We start from the raw sequence: 20,271 nt of genomic DNA on the forward strand, positions 1-20,271 counted from the left end.
CAAATTTCGGGACCTGAGAATGCATATTGTGATATAGACTAGTGTCTGTGAATATTAAATGGCAAAAAGACCATTCAAATACAAATCATGCGTGTCTGTGCGAATGAATGCATAGACGCGCGGTTTACAGTCTATGGGTTTACCTCACACACACTCTCACTCAGAATCAGGCGTGACGGCCGCATGTTTCCATCTCTGCCTCTCATATGAGGACATGAACGCACAAACGTCATCCCCAGAGCCACTTCATGAGCATTTTACCGTTTCATTTGAGAAAAACTACTGCCATATCATAAACACACAGTAACTCAAATCCACGGCAACCCATCAAAATAAAAGTTGACAAATAAATTACTGTTGTACAGTAGAATTTAGATACGTCTCAATGTAATAATAATACTAACACTAATGTATAATAATAAATTATCAAAACTTTATTTTTGTACGTTTTTTTTTTATAAATTACAATTTTTCTTCATGTTTTAATTTTAACCATATAAATCTCAGTTGTGCAGCACTTTATTTGACAAAAAAAGTTTAATCAAATTAAAAGATACATTAAATTAATGTCTTATGTCTTCATTTGATTACCAGAAAATACATAACACATAATCTGTGGGAAATCTTTTCATAGAAATGAAATTAAAAAGAAAAAATAATAATATGGTTGTTTTTATTAATTAAATTGTATACCTAGTAGCCTACTATTTATGTCATAATCACCAGTGAGAGTGCCCCTGATTACCACCTGAGGGCACTCCACCCCGGACTTGTCACTTCATCATAAACTACATTACCCATAATCCTTTGCCCGGACTCATCTTCACTCATTGTTTGCACCTGTGTCACATTACCCTAGCCTATATAAACCATGTTCACTCTGTCAATCATGGCGAAGTCTTGTACGTTGTATCACTGCATTTCTGAGCGTTTCCCTGGTTTTATGTCTCTGGTTTGGGATTTCTTGCCTGTTCTGTGGATTACCGATTTGCCTGTCTCTCCTGTCTTGTTTGCTGTATTGGACTGATTACCTGTTATGACCTCTTGCCTGTTTGTTGACTACGAGTGTGGATTACCCTCTGAATAAAGCTGCATTTGGATCTTCTACCTTCTGTCTCAGAGCAGTACGTTACAATTTACTAGTAAATATTACGGTAATCAAACCTCAGACAGTGGCAGACAGCGAACAGAGCAGCTCTGGCATAATGTCAATAACACTTTTATAAATGACTTACAGATTCTTTACAGTTATTTATGTAAACATCCCAAAAGTACCGAAAAAAGGTACCGGTACCGAATTTCAGGTACCGGTACTGGTACCGATTAAAATATGAACGGTACCTAACCCTACTCGTAGCTGTTTGAGAGGCGGCTTTTCTGTGTGCGCCACTTAAATAGATCAAAGGTGTACATGCTTTTGGAGTGAGCACGAAACCTGCGGGAATGAGTAAGTCAGTGAGCGGGTGTATGTCAATTCATCGTCAGAGAGAAGAAAGCGAGAACGCGCAGCTTGTATCGTTGTATTAATACTGTAGAAAAGAAGAATTGAAACGGTTTCAGATATTCCAGTATCGATACATATCGACATTTCTGACAACACTACACTAAAGGGAGTTGAATATGAAAAAAAGCATAACATGACCCCTTTAAAAAAGTGGACTCCCTCATGAAAAAAATATGCAAGAAGTTTCTGGTGGACACCACCAAACTTCCTTGTGTCAACCTTTTAATTGCAGACATCTGGCTATATTCTGTCACGAAACGCCCACTTTTTCCCTCACATTTCATCTCATTACAAAAGTAAAAAGGTTTGCGAACACCATTTCATTTCGACTTTAAAGAGATGCCTCAGTCTGCTTTCAGCTCGGCTGTTTGAGTAAAAGAACAAGGTCATACACTACCAACAAAGACACACAAAAACTGAAGTAGTCATGTACAGATGTTCTTCTGTGCTCTGATTGGCAGATGAGACATCCCCAGGGGGAAGCTCATTACCCAGGTGCCAACATCGTTTCTATAACCTCAAAGCACTCGCCTCTTTGCCATCTTTGCACCTACGACTGGCACACACCGACAGCTGGTACAAAACCTGCGAGACTCAAGAGGGACAGGAGAGGAAACAAGCTAACACAAACACTTACACACGTAAATCACGTACACTCGATCTGACGATCTGAGCTCAATGGCGTGTTGCCGCGCTACACGATACCTCGCACACTGGGACGGCCTTGCGAGATTATCATTTCAAATCCCTCTTTAAATCTAGCACAAAGCATGCTGGGAGAGAATTAGTCACAAGCCATCTGCAGGTTTAACGGTCAAAAGTGTTATTTTTGTATTGTCATGTAGGCAATTTTAAGAGTCGTCTGGTGAATTCAGGATATTAATGTTTGAATGATTGCCCTCCTTTCCAAAAAATTAGCTAACTAACGCACAAAAGATCCCACAGTGCTTTGCTCTGTGGGGGGTTCGGCTGAACAGCCATACAGTACATAACAGAAGGGATCCAGAAGAAAAATGGCTTTCAAAAAATATGTACAATCCATTCAAAACAGACCAACCACAATCGCTCTGGGGATGATCAAAAATTTGTATATTCTAGAATCTAGATCAAACGACTAGCTAACCCTTTGTTACCTAACAATGTTCTTTTAGCAAATTTGTTGTCTAGGAAATGACAAAACAATAAAACGACTATTAAACTTTGACAATACACTGAAATTTCAGCTAGGCTATAGAAACATTTCAGCCAATATTCTTTGGAAATTTGAACAATTTGAATATGTAAATGCGACTGTTGATGTATAATATATAAGCTAAAACTAAAAAAATAATAATAAAAAAATTTTTGCAAAGCACATTAATAAAGACCATATAATCTTGCTTGAGCAGAGGCAGTTTAAATTTGCTATGCATTTTTAAGCACAAAATTGTGATTATATTAATTGATATTTTAAAGAAAATAAATGTAATATTTTAAGTTTTTGGAGCATAGATGTTATGGCAGTAAAGCTACCTGAAAAAATAAAAATATTATTAATAATATTTTAAATTAAAAACAAATATATGAAAGTTTAAGACTGTTAAGATTTCTTTCTTTTTTTTTTCTTAAATTCTCTCATGCTCATAAAGGCTGCATTTATTTGATGAAAAATACAGTAATGTTAGGAGATATCATTACAATTTAAAATAACAATTTAATACATTTTAAAATGTAATTTATTCCAGTGATGGCAAAGCTGAATATTCAACATCATTACTCCAGTCTTCAATCACATGATCCTTCAGAAATCATTCTAATATGCTGATTTACTTAAAGTTGCTTAATACTTTTGTAAAAAACATTTCTATGAAAATTTGTTTTCAGGATTCTTTGATGAATAGAAAATTCAAAAGAACAGCAGTCATTTGAAGTTACTTTTGATTAATTTAATACATGGTGAATAAAAGTATTATTTCTTTTTTTTTTTATTACTGACCCCAAACTTTTGAACTGTAGTTTCTATTTATTTAAAAAAAAAAAAGGTATCCGAAAGAAGATGAATTTAAGAATTTTAGAGTTTTATAATTTCCATTTTGGTGAATCACTACATAATACAACATACACAGATGTGCCAAAACATTATGACGACCACCCTAATATGCTGTTGCCAAAACAGCGCCGACCCACAGAGGCATGGACTCTACAAGAACCCTTAAGGTGTCCTGTGGTATCTGGCATCAAGAAATTAGCAGAAGATTCTTCAAGTCCAGTAGGTTGTGAGGTGGAGCCACCATGGATCAAACTTGTTGGTCCAGCACATCCCACAGGTGCTCAATTGGTTTGATATCTGGGGAATCTGGAGGCCAGGGCAACACCTTGAATTCTTAAACATGATCCCCAAACCATTCCTGAACAATGTGTGCAGTGAGGCAGGGTGCATTATCCTACTGGAAGAGGCCAATTCCACTAGGGAACACCATTGACATGAAGGGATGTACCTGGTCTGCAACATTTTTTAGGTAGGAGGCACGTAATGGGAAATTTACAAATTTACATCCACATGAATGGCTTGACCCAGGGTTTCCCAGCAGAACATTGCCCAGAGCATCACACTCCCTCCATCGGCTAGTCGTCATCACACATGTAGATGGTGTCCACGTGATCAGGACCAGGCAACATTCTTCCACTGCTCCAATGCCCAAGACCTTGTAAGGAGATGACCAACTAAATTTGCTTCTCCTGTGACTGGTCATAATGTTTTTGCTTGTCAGTGTACACCAATGTAAGTACAGTTCTGCTGAAATGTGCAGGTCATACCCTGATACCCTGATGCAGTCTGAAATCTGAAAAATGTGGTAATTCATTCAATGAATCTTCTGAAATACCTATAGCCTAGAGAAAACGAATGGGAAAAATACATCTAGAGACATCGAGAGAATGGCTGGAAAGAGGTAGAGACAGAATACTGTGGTGGAGACACAAGAAAAATAGAGTGAAAGAAGGAGAGTGAGACGCGAATCAGCGAATGGCGAGCAGCTCTGGGTGGCGATGGGGTCATGGTGAGCTACAAACAATCGGCATTAATTACAGCAGCTGGATATTCATTCGAACCCAGAGAGAACAAAATGCTTGCGTCTCCTGCATAGGAGAAAAGAAATTGGGTTTATTGAATCTCAAATGCAATTCAACTTCGCCAATTCCACAACCAGCTTCAGAGAGGTGGGAGAAAGACAGATAGCGACCACAACATGAAGTTGATAGCAAAGAATAATAATCGATGTTTGGGAGGAGGGGGGCTCTTCGGATGTTGCATTTACGTTAATGAGAATCTGGCATGTTCTGCTCCTTCCACATGCACTTCCTTTCATTCTACTTGCTGAGAAGGGACAGAAATGACCTATCTCCATAGAAACCAGGCCATATTCCTTTGAAAGCAATGGAGCAAGCCTACGACGGTGCCTCGCTTTTGACCCTATCATCAATTATAGACTATTTCAGGAAGTAAACTAGAGGACTGCAGAAAGGCTTACCTTGCTGGCAACATGATCATTAATTTAATGAAACATCTTCAAGGCACTAAAAAAATATCTCATCTCTATTCAGGAAAGTCAAGGTTATTATGAGGCTGTTATCAGCCGGAGCAAAATAACTTTTTTTTTCCTCATGCGTTTTTGTTTAGTAAATGTCTGCTTCACATTTTTAAACTTGGAACCTTCGAAAAATCTCTTTGAAGTCTAATTTGGGTGACCAACTTTTCTAGCTAATCAATTAAAAAAGAAATAGTTGCAAGAAACACAAGCAGATGTTGCTAGTGCTCATTTTAAATCTTACAAAAATTGCATTATAATTAAGTGACAATCTTGAAATGCCTTCTTACTTTATATTGGCTTCACTCCTTGTTGCGGCAGTGTGAAACTGTTCAGCGGACATCTTAAAGCGTTCCACATTCTGAAACACAAACAATGAAGATATTAATTATGAGATGAACCTTCATCTGAATATCTCAATAAACTGACTGCTAGAATACAAGTGGAGGATGAACATAAAGCTCAGAATAGAATAGGTGTCCAAAAACAACAGTTTCATTCAAAAATATCAACATTTCATAGTGATTCGAAACCTGTGTAGTGCAAATATTCTTAAAAGGCTATGGGGATAGAAAATGCATCTTGGGAAGTTAAGTAAATCACATCAAGACACTGAACACTCTTTTGTGTATGTTTCAGATTTTCCCCTCTGCAATCCAAAAAATTTTTTTTGAAAACGAGTGTATGAAGCTCCACTTAGTATACCAATAGACTTAAGAACCTCTAGATCCTGAATTATTTAAATTCAGTTTTCAGCTTTCTAATTCTAATTCTTGCAGTAGAAGAATACTTGGATGTTTAAGCACCATCACGAAGACAACTACTCTTAAAATGGTTTTAATGAGGCTTTAAGCATCAGTAATACACAGGGAATGTGGGTCTATTCCCTGATGTTCACTTATGTTAAGACAAGGTTCTGTGCACCAAAAAAAAAATCATTACCTATGACCATTTCCATCCTCTCTCTCTGATCCTTAGAATGAAACACTTATTTTTAATGCTGTGCCATTGAAGTAACCATGAAATCAAAATGGAGAATTCTTGTTATTTTTCATAGAATATTGAAGCATTATTATAAATGATTTATCCTTGCACACCATTTTTTTTATTTTATTTTTTATTAAAGGTAGGGTAGGTAAGAGTGATCTAAAAGACTTTTGTCCAAATTTGTTTAAACTTTCTTTATATGTCAATACATAATTAAAATTTAAGTACTCTGAAAAAGAGAGTATAAAAATCGAGTAGACTTTTTAATCTGCAATAAACACATTATTTTAGTTCCGGACGAAACAAGTGATTGGCTTGGGCGACTGTCACTCTCTCTCGCTACCATGGCTACCACCCCTTTTGCTACAGGATCTGCCCACATGCGCACCCCAGTGTTGCCAAGTCGGGCTACTTCAAACACTGTTGCCACGGGCTGTTTTTCATGTCCGCCGGTTGAAACGACCCCAATTATGTGATATTTTCCCCCGGGATTTGCGAATTTTAGCAGGCAGCCCTACTAAAAAGACACATATTTTACCCCCCAAATGTGATTTTTACCAGAGAAACACGATTGGGCTTGTTTTGGGCTAGTTTTGAGTAGCAATTGGGCAGATTTTGTTGTGAAAACCTGGCAACCCTGGCGCACCCGTTTGATTTGATGACTTCAAGAGGCTGTATTTCTGCTGGACAGGTAATCTTTCATTTTGATTATACATTTTTTTGGTTTATGTTTTCATGAAGCATGTCTCACTAGCACACGTAGCTACCTAATATAGCTAACATAACATTACTTAGCATAAAGTTATGTTATACACTTAGCGAACCATTAGTAGAGATTATAAATAACCATTAGTAGAGATGATAAATACTCAATATGCTTAGCTCAAGTTGATCGCTGTCGTGTTGAATTTCGCAAAATGTAACTTTAGATAAAATGCATGTGTAAAAGCTGGTACACCGCATCCAGGAACTTTTTTTTTTAACTAAGTTAGCTTTAGCTACTACCCTCTGTCTAAACTCTTTTACCATGTTCACCGGGAACTTTACCTGCACGTTTATTTCCGCCTGTGGTTTGTTTTTATATACTCTACCTATGTTTACTGATGTTTTTATCTTGTATCTGTGTGTGTCGTAGACACTGTGTTGTGTGTGTATTTTAAACTTTACCAGTATCGGTATTCTAGCTTGATAGTGAGTACTAAAAGACATCTTATTTGTTTATATTCATAATGATAAAGTTAGATTTTTTATTACATGTGATTCTGACATGATGTCACTACATGCACTTCTTCTCCGCTCGCCTCAGGTAAATAATGCGTCTTTCAGCTGACGGTCGGCGTAGCGCGTTCATGTGTTTTGGGGGCGTGGCTTTGGAAAGAGCCCAGAAGGGAGAAGGTGGAGTGAATGGAAATAATGAGCTGTCTTTAAAACAGTCGTGAGAGTTTAAACAAATTTGGAAAAAAGTTTTTTAACCAAATCTTACCTACCGTACCTTTAATGTGCCCTCGTAATCTTTAATCAAAATAACCTCCCCTCCCTCTTGCTATGACATTTCTTCTCTAATGATGTGTTTACTGGTGCGAGGGCGGGACAACCTGTCACTTACGTACATGAGATCGACCAATAGCAAACCACAACCATCCAATGATCCAATCAATTCCCGATGGACAAAATCAAGTCCCGTCCAACATATTTTCTCATTCGAAGCCGAGAAAAAATGCTGCTTTACTCGGATATGTCACAATATGGAAGAAAAGTCTAATGCAACTTCAGTTCCAGTAAATGGAATCTTTACATACAGTATGAAATGAGATATTAAAATTTAGTTTTTCTCTTACAGTAAATCACATGAAGCAAAATATTGTTAACTCTTCCTGCACTATAGAGATTTTTGTCTAAATATAATACTTAAATCTACAGTTGTTTTTTTTAAAGGGATAGTTCACCCAAAAATGAAAATTAGCCCATGATTTACTCACCCTCAAAGTCTTTCAGACGAACAAACTCGGAGTAATAATGTCAATAAAAAATGTCCTGGCTCTTCCAAACTTTATAATGGAAGTGAATGGCTGTTTCTGTTTTGAAGTCCATAAAAGTGCATCTATCCATCATAAGAAGTGCTCCACATGGCTCCGAGGGGTTAATAAAGTCCTTCTAAAACGAAGCGATGCTTAGTGTAAGAAAAATATCCAAAATATAAAACTTTACAAACTGTAATCTCTAACTTCTGCTAACTGTCGTATGCGCGTTCACTAGAGACTGCCGTTCCATCGTATGGCATAGGATGCTACGGTAAGAATGTGCTCGTTCTCGCGAGAACCAAGTTTTGTTTTGCTCTATCCTCTGCACGTTTGTCATCAGAACTTCCGCTGCGCCTGCATCCTATCCTAAGTCATACGCTGGAACGCCAGTCTCTCGTGAACGCGCGTATGACAGTTAGTGGAAGTGAGGGATTACAGTCAGTAAAGTTTTAAATATGGATATTTTTCTTACACAAACCCATCGATTTGCTTCAGAAGGCCTTTATTAACCCCCCGGAGCTGTGTGGAGCACTTTTATGATGGATAGATGCACTTTTATGGACTTAAGAAGAATGTCATATACACCTAGGATGACTTGAGGGTGAGTAAATCATGGGATAATTTCCATTTTTGAGTGAACTATCCCTTTAAGAAGAAAAACAAAAACTATATGTCCTTCCCAGACTTCCCGTTTCAAAAGGAAATACAATAAAGCAAACTGCTTTCGTCCAGCCTCCGACTCACTATGGGAGGGCCACATTTCTGAACACCATATAGGCATTGCTGATGAGTAAATGTGGGCGGTCATGCTGTAATGTATTCATAAAAATATTCTCCACCACCAGCAACATTATCAAACGGCTGAATCTCATTCTACAGGAATCTTGATTCTGTAGTAAGTGTTAAATAGCATGTGGGCGGATCCTTTATCATATGCAAAATAAAGAGTGAAAACTGTTGAGTATGATGCAGTATAGCAGGATTACCGACACACTGACCCAAATACATTTCCTGAATCCCTTTATCCTTTCAGGGAGCAATCCCTGACAGATCTTCAATTCAGGGTCATTTTCATGCCAGCGGGAAACACTTAATGCTGTAAAACAAAACTAATCCTCGATAACAAGAGCTTTCCTGCCAGGGCCAGTGAGCTTAGGACCCTAATTCTGTAAATGAAAAACACTTACGTACAGATCTGAAGCGATTGTTGAGATTTACATGGGGCCTTTGACATTTTCCATGTCTTCATTGCAAGATAATGATATCTGACCATCATCACAGCTGCTATAGAGCAGTTGACACTTGATGGATTTTTGCTAGAAATGAACAAGTGACTCTAAATGAGAACACAGAGAGGAAAGATAAGGGTTACCGAAATGAAAAACCCCTCTCGCATCCTCGCATGCATTAGCACGGAGCGTCCCTTCCTGTAGCATCGCAGCAGGAAGGGATTTGTTCGTTATAATCACGCAGCTGGCACCTGCTTTGTCATTCTCCTCTTTGCCTGGCACTGCCCGTCAGTGACACCCTCGCCTTTCAGTCACAGACGCTGCATTTCTAATCCAATCAGCATTTTAATCTGTATCGGGCAGCTATGCTTCACTGCAGGGTGCATTTGCTGCAAGACTTCCTCCTAAGGACGAGCGCTTCCTGTGACAGACAGGGATCAGCACTGGGGAATCTATGGACCTAAAGCAATAACCATCCATTATGACTGTAAACCGCGTAAGCGTACAATCAAAAAGAACCTTCAATTTTAGAACAGTGGCATAGTTGTTAGCGCCCATCTTCCAGAGACTCAGTGTACACACTGAAAAGATTGTGGAGGATGTAGGTTTGAATCCTAAAAGCAAAAAGAGTAAAAGTAATAAAACCGATAAAACATATTGGTTGAACGGTTACATTTTGTGGCACATACACAGAATACTAGGTAGTAGAATAATAAGTACTAGGAACAGGCATTGCATCTGGGGGCTATTGCACCTGTCATACATAAGGTACAACCTAGGTAGTGGCAAAAATGGGCAAGATAAAATGTACAGACTATTAAATGTTTGAGTGCTGCACCATTAAATTGATTTAAAACGTAATCCCAAGCATAAACATAATAATCTAACCAGGAGCAACATATGGAATAAAATGGCTGACAAATTGGATTGCATCAACGAGCTTGTGTTTTACCTGACAGACTGCAATGCTTTAGCTTAGACATACAGTATATGATCATTTTGTTACAAAAAAAATACATATTTATTTTTTATCGGGGCTCCCCCTAATAGTTGACTAAACACAACATTTTATTAATCGTTTAGTTGCAGGAAAAAAAAAACTCCACAGGAAGTGGCGAAGTCAAGCAGTCGTTAATGGCGGGTCCTTGTGGTAATTACAGTATGTCAGGCAGGAAATCCAAACGTTCGCCTATTACCCATCGACCTCAAATATGGCTTTTAATTTGAAACATGTAAGTGGTAGCCACTTCACATGGCCTTTCGCTCTAATGTTAACCTTGATAAATGTGTGGAGTGTGGAAGCTAAAGTATAACGCACTTACTGCATGCCATGGAGGTGCCGGTGCGATCACTTTTTTCCCCCTGATAACAGGAAACAACTTAAAATACTCTGTCCTTTTTGGTCATACAGATAAGAGTAATAAATCATTCAAAACTTTTTTTGTGTGTAAGCTCAAAATAACAACACCACGTTGTGCTTTTGTAAAATAAAGAAAAAACTGGATGCGCTTTCTGCCGTCTCAGTCTCTGTGAACTGGAGCACGCCACAAAAATGAACCGAAACTCAGTGTATAGGCTGCTTGGCTCATAGACACAGTGTTTCCCCTAGGTTTACAGCTTTGTGTGTGTGTGTGTGTGTGTGTGTGTGTGTGTTTGTGTGTGTGTGTGTGTGTGTGTGTGTGTGTGTGTGTGTGTGTGTGTGTGTGTGTGTGTGTGTGTGTGTGTGTGTGTGTGTGTGTGTGTGTGTGTGTGTGTGTGTGTGTGTGTGTGTGTGTGTGTGTGTGTGTGTGTGTGTGTGTGTGTGTGTGTGTGTGTGTGTGTGTGTGTGTGTGTGTGTGTGTTTTGGGTGGTGGTTCATATAGATACTGTGAAGTGAAATACCAGGACTTTCAAGGACTTTTCAAGCACTAATTTTTGGGGTTTTTCAAGGCCTACAATCAGAGCTCTCACTTATCACACAATATCTTTATTGTCTTTATTTATTGTGCAGCACATGCAATGACTGTGGTAACTTTAACCATTGAAATATATGACAAATATATCGCTTTCCTTATTCAGACCGATATTTTTTCTCATGAATATATGCTTGATCTGAATAATGAAAGCTGTATCCTATACTTGGCTATTTATATGAGCAATATCACACTCATAGTCATGCGAAATGGCTATCTATATCAGAGGGGCTTCATTTTACGTGAAAAGATTGTTTTATCAATAAAATTAAACACTAATTTCACATATATTGTCTTTCAAAAATTCAAGCACTTTTCAAGTACCTTTTCAAAAATATGGCTATTTTCAAGGGTGTTCCAGGACTTACATTTCAAAAAGTCAAATTCAAGCACTTTTAAGCACCTTTGTACGAACCCTGTATTAATCATAATGACCTTGCATGTTGATGAATTTATATATGCTGGTTTTGCATTGATGTAAAGACTGACATGACTAAAGGCTTGATATTTGCAAAATATTTTAATCTGAACACTGCTTCCAACAAGCATTAATGTAAAAGAAAACATTACTAAAATATAATCACATATAACATATAACATATATATATATAACATATAAAAGCATTATTGCCATGGGTGTTATTATTTTATGAAAGTAATATTTCCTTGACGACGTGTCAGGCTTGTCACGTGACACCGCAGCCACAATAGTGCTGTATGGCAGATACATTCAAAATATTCACAAACTTGCTGGCTATGTCATCAGCTACCTGATATTCCGATTCTCAAATACATGAACGTGAACGTGTTTTGTTGTTGAAAAAAATTGCTGTTGAAAAATATAATAATCATCATGTTTGTTGATCTATAATGCGTGACAGGCGTCACCGTTTTAGTTTTGCACTGCAGTTCAGAGAATCGCATTTGTCAGATTTACAACACGTCAATTCATCCACTTCTCCTGAAATACATGAATGTAAGTGTCCGGTGAAGTGGGAGAAGAATAGAGTAAACTTTATTGTTACTTACACAGTGTGTCTGATATGAATAGATCACATCGTCAATTTATTGTTATTGCTGCTTCCATAGACATCACTGTGTATTTTACAAACTATAAATGTATTGTTTTGCTAGTACTTGTGTATTATTTATATGTGTGAAATGTAAAATAAACCTTACAGTATGTGGTTAAAAAAAACACTGAATAGTTGTCATCAAGCGCTGAGAGCGTCTGTCTGTCTCTAGAAAAGTCTTTATTCGGGGGGCAGCACTATTTTTTATAGTTACATTTGAACTGTTTTCAACATTGATAATAATAAGAAATGTTTCTTGAGCATCAAATCAGTATTTAATGATTTCTGATATAGTATAATAAAAAAGAAAACAATGTAAATTGTAAAGATTTACATTTTCCATGCCTTCATTGCAAGATAATGATATTTGACCATCATGTATGGATTTATGCTAGAAATTAACAACTGAAGTTAACAACAATTTTGTAATAATTTTTCACAATATTACTGTTTTAATGTAGTTTTGATCAAGTAAATGCAGCCTTGGTGAGCAATGAGCATACAAGACTTCTTTCAAAAAGGATTGTGGGTAACAAATCATTCAAACAAATAAAAACACTGTCAACAATGCAGGTCAGGATCTGTGTGACTTTAGCAAAATATGTAGGAGACAGTCTTTTCTTGCAACAGCAAAAACTGATCTATTTTGTCAGAGACCTTGTTTATATCTTAAAAGCCACCCAGACTTCCTTGTGGGTGGTTATAACTGAATCAAGCATAAATATGAAAATTTGATAAGGCTGAATAAGCAGACGAAACATAACCAGACGTTTCATCAAACCATCAGCATTTACTTTTTGCATTACCATACTGAGATGCAACACAGCAAAAACGTATGCAAAAAGTCCTCGTCTTGATTGTAATGCAGCTCCACCTTCCTGCTTCTCGCCATTGCAGAGTCAACGAGCTATTACACCCCTGCAGCCCCTGATATCCGCATACACCCAACACAGCATGATAAATGGAATGTATAATTCTGCTTAAGAATTATAAAACTGGAATTTTAAATACTTTGAAGTAAATTAATTGTAGATTTGTTTGGCAGTACTGGTGCCCCAGGCCAAAGAGGGCCAGAGATCTGCCACTCTCCTCTCCGTCCAGGTGAAGCCTGCCGCAGACGGTTGGGGAATTTCTAGAACGAGGGCTCCCGTTGACAGCACGTCAGCCCAGCTGCCAGGTTTTCAGGAGGATTATTATCTCGTACCCATGCTCAAGTGCTTTGCAACTAGTGACAAGGAAGAAAGAGCGAAGCGGGGGGGGGGGCTAAAACGGCGGGGCAATAAAAAAAAATCTTGTCTCGAGAGTGCGAAGCAGCTAAGAGCGGGACGCAGACATGAGTGGAGAAGCTTTAGCGGGATTAGGGAGCGCCAGCGCTAATTCAAAACGGTGGCGGAATTCTGCTGTTTACAGCTTTTGCTTTCAGCGGCGCTAACTCACCGTCTTTGGCAGAATTTATGTATGTGAGGCGACTATGTGTGCCACCTTCAAAAAGAAGTGGGGGGGGGGCACATTTGCTACGATAAGAGGCGTTCGCCACTTGCAGCATGGAGAACGCTCCTGCAGTGGCTCGCCTGCACTGCAGAGATAGACTTATTCAGCTGCACCTGCCATCGACGGGAAGCGGGAGAAGCGGGATGGATACACCACACCTCTCAGAGGTCTGTCATGAAGATACCACCCCCCCACACCCCCTCCCAAAACCCCCTGCTGGGGTAACAGCAGTCTGAGCAGACGTGCCAACTGCCTGCATTATCCCACTCCTGTGGTCTGACTGTGTCACACGGCAAGTAAAGCCTGACTGCAAACACTCTGTGTGCCTTTTATTGCCAGCTTCTGATCCCTTTGGCAAACGGCGCTTCCTTGTAATGAGGTAAATATAAATACTGGGGCATCTGACACACTGGGATGATCCTATTTGCTATTAGACAGAAGATAGCTCGTCTGCAACCTCAATGTGTGCGAGATAGTGAGTGTGTGTGTGTGTGTGTGTGTGTGTGTATGTGCGTACACGTGTGTATAGATGGGAGGGGAGCTCCTAATGTAGAATGTTTATTTATGATGATCGCACAGTAATTAGCACTGGGTCGCCATTAATCCTCACAGCCTGTGTCTGCCCTGAGCCAGCGACAGAGATTGACACAATGCGGACCACCCCCTCATGCCCTGACGGAATACTTGTGGCATAAATTTAGTTAACCACTTCCATACCACCCATCTAAGAGACTTTGAATCAGGGATGTGCGCCATTCAGATTTGAATTGAGGATGCCTTTTAAATTCAGTTCCTGAATTTGAATTGAACTTGTAATGAGGTACAGAGGTTGAATTGGAAATTTAATGTAAGGAAGTGGAGTTAAAATGAAATAAAATGCAAAGAAATTAATATAACTAGTTTTTTATAAGAAAAATGACAACACAATCTATACAGTCAGACAAACCAACAGATAGATATTGACAGACAGTTAGAGAGACAGACTGAGAAAGCCAGACAGATAGACCAATAGATAGATGGATATAATGACAGACAGACCAATAGAGTGATAGATATAACGATAGACAGACAGACCAATAGAGTGATAGATATAACGACAGACAGACAGACCGATAGAGTGATAGATATAACGACAGACAGACCGACCGACTGATAGAGTGATGGATATAACGACAGATAGACTGACCGATAGAGGGATGGATATAACGACAGATAGACTGATAGAGTGATGGATTTAATGACAGACAGACAGACAGATAGAGTGATGGATATACCGACAGACCGACCGCTAGAGTGATGGATATAACGACAGACAGACCGACTGATAGAGTTATGGATATAACGACAGACAGACCGACTGATAGAGTGATGGATATAACGACAGATAGACTGATAGAGTGATGGATTTAATGACAGACAGACAGACCAATAGAGTGATAGATATAATGACAGACTGATCGATAGGTGATGGATTTAACAACAGACTGACCGATAGAGTGATGGATATAACGACCAACAGACAGACCGACCGCTAGAGTTATGGATATAACGACCGACAGACAGACCGACCGATAGAGTGATGGATATAACGACCGACAGACAGACCAACCGATAGAGTGATGGATATAATGACCAACAGATAGACAGACCGACAGAGTGATGGATATAACGACCGACAGACATAACGACCGATAGAGTGATGGATATAACGACCGACAGACATAACGACCGATAGAGTGATGGATATAACGACCAACAGACAGACCGACCGATAGAGTGATGGATATAACGACCGACAGACAGACCAACCGATAGAGTGATGGATATAATGACCGACAGATAGACAGACCGACAGAGTGATGGATATAACGACCGACAGACATAACGACCGATAGAGTGATGGATATAACGACCAACAGACAGACCGACCGATAGAGTGATGGATATAACGACCAACAGACAGACCGACCGATAGAGTGATGATATAACGACCGACAGACAGACCGACCGATAGAGTGATGGATATAACGACCGACAGACAGACCAACCGATAGAGTGATGGATATAACGACCGACAGACATAACGACCGATAGAGTGATGGATATAACGACCGACAGACATAACGACCGATAGAGTGATGGATATAACGACCGACAGACAGACCAACCGATAGAGTGATGGATATAACGACCGACAGACATAACGACCGATAGAGTGATGGATATAACGACCGACAGACATAACGACCGATAGAGTGATGGATATAACGACCGACAGACAGACCAACCGATAGAGTGATGGATATAACGACCGACAGACAGACCAACCGATAGAGTGATGGATATAATGACCGACAGACAGACCGACCGATAGAGTGATGGATATAATGACCGACAGACAGACCAACCGATAGAGTGATGGATATAATGACCGACAGACAGACCGACCGATAGAGTGATGGATATAATGACCGACAGACAGACCAACCGATAGAGTGATGGATATAATGACCGACAGACAGACCGACCGATAGAGTGATGGATATAACGACCGACAGACATAACGACCGATAGAGTGATGGATATAACGACCGACAGACATAACGACCGATAGAGTGATGGATATAACGACCGACAGACAGACAGACAGACAGACAGACCGACCGCTAGAGTTATGGATATAACGACCGACAGACAGACCGACCGATAGAGTGATGGATATAACGACCGACAGACAGACCAACCGATAGAGTGATGGATATAACGACCGACAGACAGACCAACCGATAGTGATGGATATAACGACCGACAGACAGACCAACCGATAGAGTGATGGATATAACGACCGACAGACAGACCAACCGATAGAGTGATGGATATAACGACCGACAGACAGACCAACCGATAGAGTGATGGATATAACGACCGACAGACAGACCAACCGATAGAGTGATGGATATAACGACCGACAGACAGACCAACCGATAGAGTGATGGATATAACGACCGACAGACAGACCAACCGATAGAGTGATGGATATAACGACCGACAGACATAACGACCGATAGAGTGTGGATATAACGACAGACAGACAGACCAACCGATAGAGTGATGGATATAACGACCGACAGACAGACCAACCGATAGAGTGATGGATATAACGACCGACAGACATAACGACCGATAGAGTGTGGATATAACGACCGACAGACATAACGACCGATAGAGTGATGGATATAACGACCGACAGACATAACGACCGATAGAGTGATGGATATAACGACCGACAGACATAACGACCGATAGAGTGATGGATATAACGACCGACAGACAGACCAACCGATAGAGTGATGGATATAACGACCGACAGACATAACGACCGATAGAGTGATGGATATAACGACCGACAGACAGACCGACCGATAGAGTGATGGATATAATGACCGACAGATAGACAGACCGACAGAGTGATGGATATAACGACCGACAGACAGACCAACCGATAGAGTGATGGATATAATGACCGACAGATAGACAGACCAACAGAGTGATGGATATAACGACCGACAGACAGACCAACCGATAGAGTGATGGATATAACGACGACAGACATAACGACCGACAGACATAACGACCGATAGAGTGATGGATATAACGACCGACAGACATAACGACCGATAGAGTGATGGATATAACGACCGACAGACATAACGACCGATAGAGTGATGGATATAACGACCGACAGACATAACGACCGATAGAGTGATGGATATAACGACCGACAGACAGACCAACCGATAGAGTGATGGATATAACGACCGACAGACATAACGACCGATAGAGTGATGGATATAACGACCGACAGACATAACGACCGATAGAGTGATGGATATAACGACCGACAGACAGACCGACCGATAGAGTGATGGATATAATGACCGACAGATAGACAGACCGACAGAGTGATGGATATAACGACCGACAGACAGACCAACCGATAGAGTGATGGATATAATGACCGACAGATAGACAGACCAACAGAGTGATGGATATAACGACCGACAGACAGACCAACCGATAGAGTGATGGATATAACGACCGACAGACATAACGACCGATAGAGTGATGGATATAACGACGACAGACATAACGACCGACAGACATAACGACCGATAGAGTGATGGATATAACGACCGACAGACATAACGACCGATAGAGTGATGGATATAACGACCGACAGACATAACGACCGATAGAGTGATGGATATAACGACCGACAGACAGACCAACCGATAGAGTGATGGATATAACGACCGACAGACATAACGACCGATAGAGTGATGGATATAACGACCGACAGACAGACCGACCGATAGAGTGATGGATATAATGACCGACAGATAGACAGACCGACAGAGTGATGGATATAACGACCGACAGACAGACCAACCGATAGAGTGATGGATATAATGACCGACAGATAGACAGACCAACAGAGTGATGGATATAACGACCGACAGACAGACCAACCGATAGAGTGATGGATATAACGACGACAGACATAACGACCGACAGACATAACGACCGATAGAGTGATGGATATAACGACCGACAGACATAACGACCGATAGAGTGATGGATATAACGACCGACAGACATAACGACCGATAGAGTGATGGATATAACGACCGACAGACATAACGACCGATAGAGTGATGGATATAACGACCGACAGACAGACCAACCGATAGAGTGATGGATATAACGACCGACAGACATAACGACCGATAGAGTGATGGATATAACGACCGACAGACATAACGACCGATAGAGTGATGGATATAACGACCGACAGACAGACCGACCGATAGAGTGATGGATATAATGACCGACAGATAGACAGACCGACAGAGTGATGGATATAACGACCGACAGACAGACCAACCGATAGAGTGATGGATATAATGACCGACAGATAGACAGACCAACAGAGTGATGGATATAACGACCGACAGACAGACCAACCGATAGAGTGATGGATATAACGACCGACAGACATAACGACCGATAGAGTGATGGATATAACGACGACAGACATAACGACCGACAGACATAACGACCGATAGAGTGATGGATATAACGACCGACAGACATAACGACCGATAGAGTGATGGATATAACGACCGACAGACATAACGACCGATAGAGTGATGGATATAACGACCGACAGACAGACCAACCGATAGAGTGATGGATATAACGACCGACAGACATAACGACCGATAGAGTGATGGATATAACGACCGACAGACAGACCGACCGATAGAGTGATGGATATAATGACCGACAGATAGACAGACCGACAGAGTGATGGATATAACGACCGACAGACAGACCAACCGATAGAGTGATGGATATAATGACCGACAGATAGACAGACCAACAGAGTGATGGATATAACGACCGACAGACAGACCAACCGATAGAGTGATGGATATAACGACCGACAGACATAACGACCGATAGAGTGATGGATATAACGACCAACAGACAGACCAACCGATAGAGTGATGGATATAACGACGACAGACATAACGACCGATAGAGTGATGGATATAACGTCCGACAGACATAACGACCGATAGAGTGATGGATATAACGACCGACAGACAGACCAACCGATAGAGTGATGGATATAACGACCGACAGACATAACGACCGATAGAGTGATGGATATAACGTCCGACAGACATAACGACCGATAGAGTGATGGATATAACGACCGACAGACATAACGACCGATAGAGTGATGGATATAACGACCGACAGACAGACCAACCGATAGAGTGATGGATATAACGACCGACAGACAGACCAACCGATAGAGTGATGGATATAACGACCGACAGACATAACGACCGATAGAGTGATGGATATAACGACCGACAGACATAACGACCGATAGAGTGATGGATATAATGACCGACAGATAGACAGACCGACAGAGTGATGGATATAACGACCGACAGACAGACCAACCGATAGAGTGATGGATATAATGACCGACAGATAGACAGACCAACAGAGTGATGGATATAACGACCGACAGACAGACCAACCGATAGAGTGATGGATATAACGACCGACAGACATAACGACCGATAGAGTGATGGATATAACGACCGACAGACATAACGACCGATAGAGTGATGGATATAACGACCGACAGACAGACCAACCGATAGAGTGATGGATATAACGACGACAGACATAACGACCGATAGAGTGATGGATATAACGTCCGACAGACATAACGACCGATAGAGTGATGGATATAACGACCGACAGACATAACGACCGATAGAGTGATGGATATAACGACCGACAGACAGACCAACCGATAGAGTGATGGATATAACGACCGACAGACATAACGACCGATAGAGTG

General features: G+C 40.4%; 1 protein-coding gene across 1 annotated transcript in view; it reads right to left on the reverse strand.

Annotated features, from left to right (window-relative positions):
- The window catches only part of chchd6a (coiled-coil-helix-coiled-coil-helix domain containing 6a), a 100,537-nt gene that overhangs the window by 33,889 nt on the left and 46,377 nt on the right, over positions 1-20,271 (reverse strand). Inside the window, exon 7 of the mRNA XM_079802431.1 lies at positions 5,361-5,431. Coding sequence (XP_079658557.1) covers positions 5,361-5,431 — 71 coding nt within the window. The remainder of the gene's footprint in view (positions 1-5,360; positions 5,432-20,271) is intronic.

The sequence above is a fragment of the Gobio gobio genome (assembly GCF_949357685.1).
Source record: "Gobio gobio genome assembly, chromosome: 21".
NCBI classification, from domain to species: domain Eukaryota; kingdom Metazoa; phylum Chordata; class Actinopteri; order Cypriniformes; family Gobionidae; genus Gobio; species Gobio gobio.